Source organism: Canis aureus, chromosome 28 (genome assembly GCF_053574225.1).
Source record: "Canis aureus isolate CA01 chromosome 28, VMU_Caureus_v.1.0, whole genome shotgun sequence".
Lineage (NCBI taxonomy): Eukaryota > Metazoa > Chordata > Mammalia > Carnivora > Canidae > Canis > Canis aureus.
Window position 1 is genome coordinate 15608318 of NC_135638.1, and position 12245 is coordinate 15620562.

General features: G+C 33.2%; 1 protein-coding gene and 1 long non-coding RNA gene across 8 annotated transcripts in view; one reads left to right on the forward strand and one right to left on the reverse strand.

Annotated features, from left to right (window-relative positions):
- The window catches only part of LOC144300463 (uncharacterized), a 445593-nt gene that overhangs the window by 52892 nt on the left and 380456 nt on the right, over nt 1-12245 (forward strand). The window lies entirely within an intron of this gene.
- PKIA (cAMP-dependent protein kinase inhibitor alpha) overlaps nt 1-12245 on the reverse strand; it is a 96246-nt gene that overhangs the window by 6243 nt on the left and 77758 nt on the right. For 3 of the 4 annotated variants that reach the window (XM_077876492.1, XM_077876490.1, XM_077876493.1), the window contains one exon: nt 299-476. In XM_077876492.1, the coding sequence (XP_077732618.1) occupies nt 299-449 (151 nt within the window). In that variant the 5' untranslated portion in view covers nt 450-476. Of the gene's footprint in view, nt 1-298; nt 477-7196; nt 7356-12245 lie in introns of those variants that run through there. The other variant, XM_077876489.1, reaches the window with a different exon arrangement.

Below are 12245 nucleotides of genomic sequence, written 5' to 3' on the forward strand. Positions count from 1 at the left end.
TAGAAATTTCAGAGCTTTTATAGAGATTAGGATTTTTTAAAAAAAACCTATGTGTTTTATTGATTGCATTACCAAAATAAGATTAAGGATTCTGCATTTGAGTGGGAAACCCTATAAAGAAGAGTCATTGAAAATGGAGTATGAGTGATTAAGAGATTAGTCCCTGACTTATCTTCCTTAGACTGTTTATAACTCTACTAAATTACTTTCAAAGGTGATTTTTCATGTTTTAATCCTACTTAGTGAAATGCTACAAATCATCCCATGTTCAGAGAGAGATGTGTGTCAAGCAACTCACCTGTCTTGTTGATATCAAGACCTGCTAATTTCAAGGCTAATTCATTGCTGTTGCCACTTGCAGAGGAAACCAGGATATCATGTATTGCATTTCTTCTACCTGTTCTTCCTGAAGCAATGAAATCTGCATATGTAGTTTCCACATCAGTCATTGCTAACAAATATCCACATAGCAGGGACTACAAAACAAAGAAAAACTAATATAAGGTTGGTGAATGGTAACATTTAACAAAGACACTTATTAAATTATTGGCCTACAATCTGAACGTGAAATAATGGTCTTGCTTTGGTGTCCACAGAGCAAGTAATGCTTTAATCCTTGATCAAACATCAGGGAATTTTTTCTGTAAAGGCCTGATGATAAATAAATTAGGCTTTGAGGGCTAAATGGTCTCTATTCCAGCTACTCAGTTTTGTGGTTGTAGTGCAAAAGTAGTTAAAGTAATTACATTAAATGTCAAACAAACTGTATTTGCAAAAATAGTAATAGGATCAGATTTGGCCTGAATACCATAATTTGTGGACACCTGGTTTAGATCATAAAATTCTCCTTCTCTAATACTATTTCAGTCAGTCTTCAAAGGCAGAGAGAAGAACCTGAGATCAGTAGCATACCAAGGTTGGGAGCAGAATGGAAGTGGTCCATCCTAGAGATAAGCAGAATGCAAGTACATTGTCTGCAGAGTCTAATAATGAAATTAACCAAAATTCAGTTTGCTTTTTATCATCACCATGTGCAAGCAATTCTAAGCAATGTCAGTGACCAAATAACTGCTCCAAGTCCAGAAGGATGGCTCCCTTTGGCCCCCTAGTTAAGTCATTGCTTGAGAGGAATAACAATCTTTCTTGACTGAATCTTTGAAATAAAATGTTCAAGTTTAAAAAGGAGTCAATGAGGCGTGCCTGGGTGGCTTAATCGGTTAAGTCACACTCTTGATTTCAGCTCAGGTCATGATTTCAGGGTTGTGAGATCAACCCCAGTGTGAAGCCTTTTTAAGATTCTTTTTCTCCCTCTCCCTCTGCCCCACCCGCCCTAAAAAAAAAAAAAAAAAGCCAATGAAAGTGACTTTTCCAAACTTGTAATATATATGCTTAAAGACTCAATGAAATAAAATATTTTCAAGGTACTTTTTTAAAACGATTTTATTTACTTATTTATTCATGAGGCACACAGAGAGAAAGAGAGAGAGAGAGTCAGAGACATAGGCCCAGGGAGAAGTAGGTTCCCTGCAGGGAGCCCGATGTGGGACTCAATCCCAGGACCCCAGGATCACAACCTGAGCCAAAGGCAGACATTCAACCACTGAACCACCCAGGTGTCCCTCAGGGTAAAATATGATATATGCATTAACAAAAAACTACCAAAACCAAATCTTTAGTTTTTTTTCTGTTTAAATTTATGTTCTTCCCTAAAAATCAAAAGAAAGATGGATAGAAGAAATAATAAATTTCTGTTGTATTGTCTAAACATAATTTTAAAGTGAAATCATTTCCCTCCTATTCCAATTACATTTTTTATAGTTTAAGATTAAGAACATATCAATAATCAAGAGAAAGGAATCTTTTCAAAAGATAAGAAATATGGGCAGCCCGGGTGGCTCAGCGGTTTAGCGCTGCCTTCATCCCAGGGTGTGATCCTGGGATCGAGTCCCACATTGGGCTTCCTGCATGGAGCCTGCTTCTCCCTCTGCCTGTGTCTCTGCCTCTCTCTCTCTCTGTCTCTCATGAATAAATAAATAAAATCTTTTAAAAAAAAAAAGATAAGAAATACGGGGGAAGTGAAAGTTGGAACCCATACATCATCATGGCATGCACACACTCTGAAATAACTTGATGCCATCTACACTGCAATTTAGGAAAGCAGTCAGTAGCACATTCTTTTAGACTTAGTTCCCCCAATGCATAATTGATGAGGGAGCTACTAATTCAATCTAGAGAAAACTTATATTTTCTCTTCTTTAAGAGGAAGCTGAAACAGGAAGGAGGGAAGAATAGCATAATATACATTTGAAATGGGAAAAATATGTATACGACCTACTTACTGTGATTATATTATCAGTAACATTGGTTTCCATTCACTCAACTATATCTACTATTATTTTTAAGGGAATATGATTTAATGACTATTATTTTACTTAAAATTTCAAAATGCTCCTCAGAAGATTATTTGGAAAATCACTTGACCTCTTGGTCTTCCATTTTCTAATAAGTAATAGGACAGCTGAATGGCATGATGCTTAATGGCACTTCAAGCGAAGATGTAAAAACAACGATCACTTAAAAATATCTCATTTCAAAAATTTTGAGTTTGGAGATTTCTTTCATAGCTATAACCACCTATTCTTTTTTCCCACTTATTCTTTTTTTCTTAATGAATCTGTTCTTCACACTGATTGTATTTTTAATTCCTTTAATCCTTTTTAAGCTTCCTCTAGATCCAGTCTGGATCAGTTGCTGACCAATTTCATGTAACTTCTTATTGGCATCAAAAAGTTCCTTTGACCTACTGTCACTTTGATCTTCCTAATAAGCTTCACCTAGGAAAACAGTATGGAGCACTTTCTCTGATTTCATTAACTGGGTAACTGAGTGTTACCAGAAAAAGTCACAAAATTGTGCCAGTTGGCTCAACTAGAAATTTTCGATTCTATTATTAGTATACACTCTGAGTTGTTCAGAAATTCTTTAGTTCACCTCTAGTTGACTCTTTCATATGCTTTTCTCTGTGGGAAGGATTCCAAATGCTTTCCAGGCCACACAACCAGATACCACCTGCATTAAGAGATGACTTTGCATCTTCCTTCTCTGAGAAGATATAGGACATCTACTGCAAATTCTTTTAAATTTCTTCCTCTCTCAAACACATTTCTCTGTAAAACATTATTTCTTCTTTTCTGGATGACCTAGGCTCTTTCTTTCTAAGATATGATATTAATTCTATTTCCTGTCACCTCCTGTAGGACCTTGCTCCATCCATTATTTTTTCCTCAATAATAATTTCTTCTTTATCCTCTGCATTTTCCCATAAGTCTATAAGCATGTTCAAGTCCTCTTACTAAATAAACAAAAACCAAAAATCAAAACCAACAACAAAAAACTCCAATCATTTAACCAAATATTCTTTCTTCAACCTTTATACATCTTTATACATGTATAAAGATACATCTTTGCATAACCATCTCTTTTCTTTATTAAATTTCTCAGAAGGTTTCAGCTACTTTTATTTTCTTACTTTCCTTGAACAAAACTTGAAAATTTCTGTATTCCACTGGCTTTATATTTTTTTTGGAGATTACTTTCTTATAGATCACTAAAATGGTTTGTATTAACATTAAATAGCTGCTTAATTATTAAGTTTCTGGAGAGTGCCCATCCTGTTTGAATTCTCTATAATACTTAATATTGCCAGTTACATTCTCCTTGAAACTCTACCCTGGCACATAATGCAAGCTACAGAGGCAAGATTATTAAAGGTATTATTATAGCTCTCTGTAATTTAATCTAGACTTTCCATATTTCTGTACTCAATGTTTTATCTATAAATTGTGATAAATATACTTAGTTCTTAAGGTGGCTATGACAATTTATCTGTATTATGTATCTAAAGAACCTAACAAAATATTTGGTACATGGTGGGTACTGATAAAAGAAAACAAAAACAAAACAAAACACCACAGCTGTCACCTTACTATCCTCGTTCCATCCTATTTGACTTTTGTATTCTTCAGATTTCTCTTCCTACGGCACATTTTGTAGGAATTCAGGGTCAGTCCTTGGCCTTTTTTACTTCTTTCCTTTTGAACTTGAAATACTCATCTAATCCTGTGGCTTTTAATTCCTCACTATGGATAATGCAAAAGTATGCATCTCCTGTTCAGACTTTTTTCCTCAGGCTCCTCACACACAAGGGCAAGTGCTTGCTAAATAGATATTTTCACCTAGTTTTGCACAAGCATTTCAAATTCAATAAAACAAAATAAGATGACAATGAAACACAAATAGAGTAAACTGGCCTCACTAATACACTCTGTTGGAGCATACTTGTGCTTTTTTCTCTCACTCGATAGCCATGTGTGTAATCACTTGACTGGTCATGTTGATTTTTATTTGATCTCATTCATTTTTACTCCTTATAAAACACAGGAAAAGATCTTCTCAGGATTATTGCTGAGTTTTCCACAATCTGGAAAGAACTTACTTTTGTTGCCTTACTTCAACCACTAGCTCTTATGCTAGGTCCCTTGCAGAATAAGGCACAATATTTTTCCAGAGTTTCTCAGCTGCTCTATTGCTCAAGCCTGTGATTCTTTTTTTTAAAGCTTTTTTTTTTTTAATTTTTATTTATTTATGATAGTCACAGAGAGAGAGGAGAGAGAGAGAGAGAGAGGCAGAGACACAGGCAGAGGGAGAAGCAGGCTCCATGCACCGGGAGCCGGACGTGGGAATCATCCCAGGTCTCCAGGATCGCGCCCCGGGCCAAAGGCAGGCACTAAACCGCTGCGCCACCCAGGGATCCCCAAGCCTGTGATTCTAATTCAAATGCCTTCGTCTGACAAACTTGCTTGTTGAAATGGACTTGTCTCAGAATTCAGCCAAATGCCATCTCTCTCTGTCTTCTTTTCCCTATCTTTTCAGCTGGCACTTCTGCTTGGGCCTTGATTTGTACCTATTACAGAGCACTTAAATTCTAACTGGCATTATAATTACCTCTCCTCCTAGACAGATCATAAGCTCCAACAAAGCAGGAACTACATTTTAATGTTTTAATTACATATAATTTCTAGTAGAGTCCTTTGCATATTCTCAGTGCTAAATGAAGTATATTGAATAGAACTAAACAATACAGAAAAAAACATTTTGCATCCTTCAGTAGCCACAGAAAACTTCCCTCTTTCCTATTTATACTAAATTACCAAATCCTAAAAATTCATAAATTTTTATAAGTGGAGAATCTGAGGACTAGACAATTCTGTGACATGCATATAAGCCTAATAAATATTATCTCATAAAAGTTTAGGGAAAAGTGAAGTTACAGGAATAAGTATGTCTCATAATCACTGTTACTGTCTCTCTTAGTCTCTTTATGGGTTTTTAAAACAGGCTTTTAAAAAAGCACAACTGCTATCATTTTCATCTAATAATGCTATGGAGCAGGCAAAAATATCCTCATTTTCAGATGAGGATAAATCTTAGAGATTATTAAGTGACTGCTAGGTAATACACAGAGCTATGACTTAACCCAAGTCTATGGGTTTTGCATAGAAAGCATTACATTTTGCAATAGAAATTCTTATTTTTTTTGCCATTATCATTTTTCTATGTAGACTGTCATAATAATACATGTGACTGTCGGGGCTTAATATCTAATTTACTTTGTTTTTAATAGTTTTAAGGAAATTTGAAATATCAAGAATGAGACAGGTAAAAAATGTGACATTTTTCATGAGAAAATATGAATTAAAAGAATGTGTACTGTGTTGTGATTTGTATATCTGGGAATGTTAAAAGATCCTGGCAGTAATTCTATGTATAAAGAGGGGAGCCAACAACTTAATTTGAATTTTCACTTAGTGTTCTCTTAAGTAATAAGCACATGGAATAAGAAATGGGGTTATGACAGGTGTAAATGTATATTAGGTTCACCTTCAAAATGTGTATATATGGCTTTCAATTGGCTTGAAAGACACTAATGGTGAATGTGAGAAGAGCTTAATCTTACAAACTTCTCTCCTTAAGTACTTATAAAACATAGTTACTAGACTGATGTGCTAAGTATTGTGTATTCCACTTTAGTCCATTAGAATTATTATTATAATAATAGCCATCATAAAAATAGTATTTCACTTTTATTACATTTTCTTTCTCTGGACAATAGACTTATTTTTCAGTTAAAAGAAAAATAGCTGACAAATAGCACACATAAATACGTGAATGAAGAACACAATTACATTTTTAAATAAAATATATCGGTGCTGTGTACTCTTTTTTCTCTCTCTCTCTTTCCATAATTGTGAATTCCCATTAGATGCTGAAAAAAAGATATTTTTACATGTATGGCAGCTATGTTATTTTTTCTTTCAATTAAACATTTAGACACAGCTCTTCCGTTTAGTGAAATGACTATCAGAGACCAGAAATATCTTTTACACCAAATACTCCACTGTATAATGACTTGTAGTTTTGCTTAGATATTCTGGGGAAGCTATTGCTAAATGATTATGTCTAATAACCAAAAAATGATAAAGGTTAAAAAAATCTAATGTCAACAGCTGGTAGAGGTTTAATAGAGTTTAATTAGTACACACTCTGGCCTTATAAAAATAATCAGAATAAAACCTGCAAAATTTACTCAAAGTGGGCTCCACTAAAGTTTCCTGTTTATGTTGCTATAATTAGAATTTTGTAGATAAAGCAACATGGTAATATTGCATACAAACAAGATAAAATGATATCCTTTTGTATCCAGTTATACAAAACAGCCAATTATACTAATACTCATAGTTTGATTAGAGAGGGAAAAAATACATTTTGTTATTTAAGTACTGTTCCATTTAAAGTTAGGTTAAATTTTAAAGCATAAATCTCCAAATATTGATATCTAAAAAGTCAATCAAAATTCATGACTAAGGAACAAGCTTTCTCTTTCTTTTCTCCCTTCTTAAAAGATTTCTCACTCTTTAACAAAAGAAACAGAATATTGTTATTCTAAAGATTCTTCATTTGTAAAATGGACTATTAAACTGAATTCATGATTCATGTTGGTCTTTCTTGTTTATGCTCTTTACCTTTTTAAATATCATATATACAAAGTATTTAAGAGAATAAACCAAAAGATTTTACCCTTGTAGATTTTACAGAATTAGAGAGATTGCAAGAGGCTAGGAAAAGTATGTACTTACGTCTCCTATATTAAACAAATTGAAGCATTCCACATAGATGGGTATCTTAAAAGAAGTTGGGCCTATGAAGCTGCTAAAGTGATTTTTATAGTGACATTGAGTCATGAGCCAAATGGTGACTGGATAACATGCTAATTTTACTCCTGTAAATGGGGACATATGAAATGAGCCTCACAGACTTGGAAGAAAGAATGGAGAGAATGCCATCAGCAGGCACTGAAGTCTTCTCTCTAGTATGAATGGTATGATTTCTTTTAAGTTTAAAAGAAAAGGAAAATTCTTCCTGTGCCATATTACAAATGCAATTATATAACTTCTCAATTGTTACTTTATGAAATCATCAGAAGTATGTTAAAAGCTTTTGAGTAGTTTACTATATGCTTAAGGCTTGGTCTACATTAGTGTTTCTGGAGCATTTTGGTCTCAGATATCCATTACATTCTCAAAAATTATTGAAAACACTAGTGAGCTTTTGTTTATGTGATTATATCTGCTTATATTTATCATATGAGAAATTAAAACTGAAAAATTTTAAAATATTTATTAATTCAGTTAAAATAAATAATAAGCTCATACATGTTTCCATAAATAATATGTTTTAAATGAAATCTATTTTCCAAAGGAAAAAAAAGTGACAAGAATGACATTATTTTACATTTTGCAATTCTCTGGCTTAATTTTGTAAATGTCTGGCTTTATAAAAGACATCTGGTTTCTCATATCTGCTTCTGCATTCAATCTGTCTCAATATGTTGTTTTAGTTGAAGTATATGAGGAAAAGCTGGCCTTACACAGATTTTTTAGTTGGAAATATAAGGAGAGTTTTAATAGCCTTTTCAGATGATTGTGGATTTTTTTTCAATGTGGAACTCAACCATATCAATAAACAGACTACGGACTCTGTTTTATTAAAATCTATGGTCTACCTTGCACTTTAAATGGATCTTTTGCAATACATACATACATACATACATACATGTATATATATATACACACACATATATGTATATATACATTATATATATATTTTAGTATCAAGCATTAGTCATTTGGAAGATAACTAGTTCACTGGGTTATGCAAAAATTCCAAATAGTACCATATTATACAATATCACATTTGTTAGTAACACTACCTATCTCATCAGAAAAGTCTTTAAAATTTGGGAAATTGAGAAGTTCACAGGGGCAGATAATAAGTTTTCCAAAACTGTAATTTTTGTTTGAAAGCTCAGATTTAATCATTGGCAACAGATACAGTTGGATTTTGCTCCCCTTGAAGTGACAAGCTCATTTTGTTCATTTTCAAGAAAATCTCTGCCAAATATCCAAGTTTGAAAAACTACAGTTTGCCTGTCAGTTGTTCTTTCAAGTAAAAATGGTGACTAATGAAAAAGTGGCTAATTCAGCTCTCAGCCCAAGTAGTCACCCAAGTACTTTACTTGAGAACCATCTACTTTGGTACTTTGGCAGAAGGGCTTCATGTGACTTCCTGTTTCATCACAAAGATGTTAAACAGATCTGTACTCGAGGGTGAAGATTTGATAAAAATTTAGCATTTTTTACTGCTTCATCAAGTATATCTGTAGGTAAATCTAGCATTTTAAAAATATTATCTGTAAATGTGTGATAGTGAAGAATACCAGGGTTACTAGTAGAACTTGGTGTTGCTGACTTGATTGGTGTTATGTGCCAGCAGTGTTTCCCACCAGGCTTTTGCACCATTCATGCAGTGTTGGCCAATAAAAAAAGGCAATTATCATCAATATTATTATGAAAATTATTTTGAATCTGTGAACCCAATGAAATGTCTCAGAGACTGGCTGACAGGGTTTTGGCGACCTGCAGGAGTCCAGGGACCAAATTTTGAGAATTGTTGATCTCATATGACCAGGAAGCTGTCTGATCAACACTATAGATTATGGAAGGAAACTCTTTGGTAAAGAATTTAACTGAGCAAATTTTTGATTCCTAAAATACTCTGGAAATATCAGCTATTCTATTTCCATGCTAAGTACTATCTTTTTCTCTTTTCCTTTCCTGTTATAATTCCTTCTTGTTTATCTAATTCAGGCTTAAGAATCTAGTAGCTTATTTCCAAAAAACAACCCCTTAATCTCACAAATCAGAGGGTTTCACACTAAGTATTGATATCAGAACAAAGTTCTAGAACTTGAAGCCTCGATTCCCTTTTTCCATGAATTGAGCTATATTCTAGTCACACTTTGGAGTGAATGACAGCAAAGAAGAAATAAAAAACACGGAATTTTGTAAAATTCTACAAAAGTCTTCTCTGTTAAGGCATGATTAAATTCCTGCACCAGGTGATGATACTGCATGCTCCAGAGTATTATTTAGTATATAACAAGGACAGGTATTGCACTTCAGAAGAGTTTGGATAGGGTCCCATTGAAAGCATTCTTTCAAAAAGCAGCCTCATATACTGAGTTATATCACAGAGATGGCAATTTTTATTACCTAGGTTAAGTCAAATTAGGTTTTTATTCTGAACCTAAGGCATTGAACTTTTTATCACAAAAACATTGCTAGAATGAATTTTGCCCAATATGAGAAAAAATAGAATGTCTCTTGCTGGTTTTCACAATAAAATTTTGATTAATATTATTAGAATTTATATCCAGTCACCCTTGGTTGAAGGAAGTTCTTCACTTTCTTCCTGGTTTTCAGTGTATAATACAAATTCTGAGGTTCAAAAATGTTCCAATATTTGATACTAATGATTATTCTTCTCAATCTTTTCTCTATTCATCAATTCATCTCTGATCCCAGTGAGGTGATAATTGTGACCCTTATGTTTTCATTCAAAGTTTTATGTATAGTTATCTATCTAGATATATAGACAAATAAACATCTATCTATATTTCTATTTCTATCTATCTATCTATCTATCTATCTATCTATCTATCATCTATCTATCATCTATCTATCGGGATATACACAGATATATACTTCCTTTTTTTGACATGGACACATTTTCACATTGTTTTTGTAAACTCATAATTAGTCATTTGCATCATCACTTAAATTATTCTCTGGAACTTCCTTTAGCTCAGATTCAAATCTTTTTTTTTTTTTTTCCTTTCCACAATGCTTATCAAATCAAAACTTTGTAATAAGAAATCTCAGCCTAAAAATGTTTCAGAGCCAGAAGTATAGGCTATATTGCTTTAGGAAATAATTTCCGTGTCTAATTAGGCAACAAGTGACTTCAAAGTTACTCATTTGTAGCTTTGTTCATTTCTAGCTGACCTCTTTACCATCTCTAACAACAGCAATTTATTTTATTGTGCTTCTTCAGTCTTAATTATTCTTTCAAGTTCTTATTCTCCACAGAAAATCTTGCCTGATGACTTTATGAAGATCAAGGTCATCCTACATAATTTTCTTAAGTTCCTCTTTCTTTATCCTCACATGAAAATTGTACATCTCTTTATTCAAGAGTCCTTTTGCCCAACATTAACACCTGACTAGTACTTTTTATTCTATCTCCTTTTTCATTATTGTTACTTCAGTTCTGCCCTTTACTTCTTTTCCCTATTTCTCCAATGCCTGTAAAATTGCTTACATTTTCCCTGTTATATATAAAATATATTTCATCTTTTAATTCTTTATGTTCTTTAGGACACTAACATATTTTTTTCATTTACTCCCAAACTTACAGGAAAAGAGGTAGATACTGATTTTTCCTGCTTTCTCTATTTTTATTTTCTTTGCAATATGACTCACACATTTATTAATTTATCAGAATTGCTTTCTTAAAGAAAAACCATTACAGATTAATCACAAAATTCAAGGTTTTTCACAATAATAATCTATATAAAATTGTTGACAGCATTTTACATTGCTATTTCTCTCTTGAAATGTTTTTCATCTTTGGCTACCAAAGTTACTGCTCTTTATTTCCCCATAATCTTTTTCTGGTATTTCTTCTTGCTCTTTCCTCTGCTTACCTCTTATATAATATTTATTCTTTTTCTTTTTGTTCTTTATGTTCTTTTTGATAATCTCTTTTACCTCCATACTCTTAACCTGTATATAGGTGACTATCAAATCTATAATATTTGGGGCCTGATATTTTTCTGAAGTATAGCCTGAGAAATTCTTTTCTTAAGATTTTATTTATTTATTTATTGCATACACAGGCGAGAGTGGGAGAAGGACAGAGGGAGAGAATCTGAAGCAGACTCCCCACTGAAAACAGGGTCCAGAATAGGGTTGTATCTCACCAGTGAGAGATCATGACCCAAGCCAAAACCAAGAGTCAGACACTTAGCCCACTGAGCTACCCAGGTGCCCCTAGTTTGAGAATTTTTATTGCCTATTGAATATTCCACCACCATGATTGTCCTCAAAAACTCAAATTTAGTTAAGTTCAAAATGGAATCTCTTTGCTGTATCTCCACCTCCACCCCCAAAACTATACATTATTTAATAATTTTAGTGCATATTATTACTATTTGCTCAGGCATCTAGGATAGAAATCTTAAAATTGTCTTCAATTACTCTATCCCAATAATTATGCACATTTCATCTTTACAGCTAATCATTTTTCAAACCTCATTATTTTAATTCTATCTGTTCAATGTCTATTTTATATTCTTCATTTCCATTTTTTCTCTGGTCACTGCCTTCATCATCTTCTTCTTGACACTGAAGTTATAACTACTTTCTTAATTAAATATATTTTTCTCCAACTTACCCTTTACATTATCACCAGAATGAACTTTATAAAACATAAAAATACTCAAAAATTCTTCAGTGGCTCCTTGAAACCCACCAAACATAGTTTAATTTTTTTTGCATGGCCTTCTAGAATGTGAAGCCAACCTACTTTACAAGTATCTTTCCTTAAACTATCTCTCTCCCGTATACTAAGGTTCATTCATAGCTATCACTTGTCTTCTATTGGTTTTCTTTTCTTTTCTTTTTAAAAATTTGACAGAGAGAGAGAGCTTGAACACAAGTAGGGGAAGGGGCAGAAGAAGGAGAAGCAGAAGCAGAGTCCCCGCTGAGCAGGAAGCCTGACTCAAG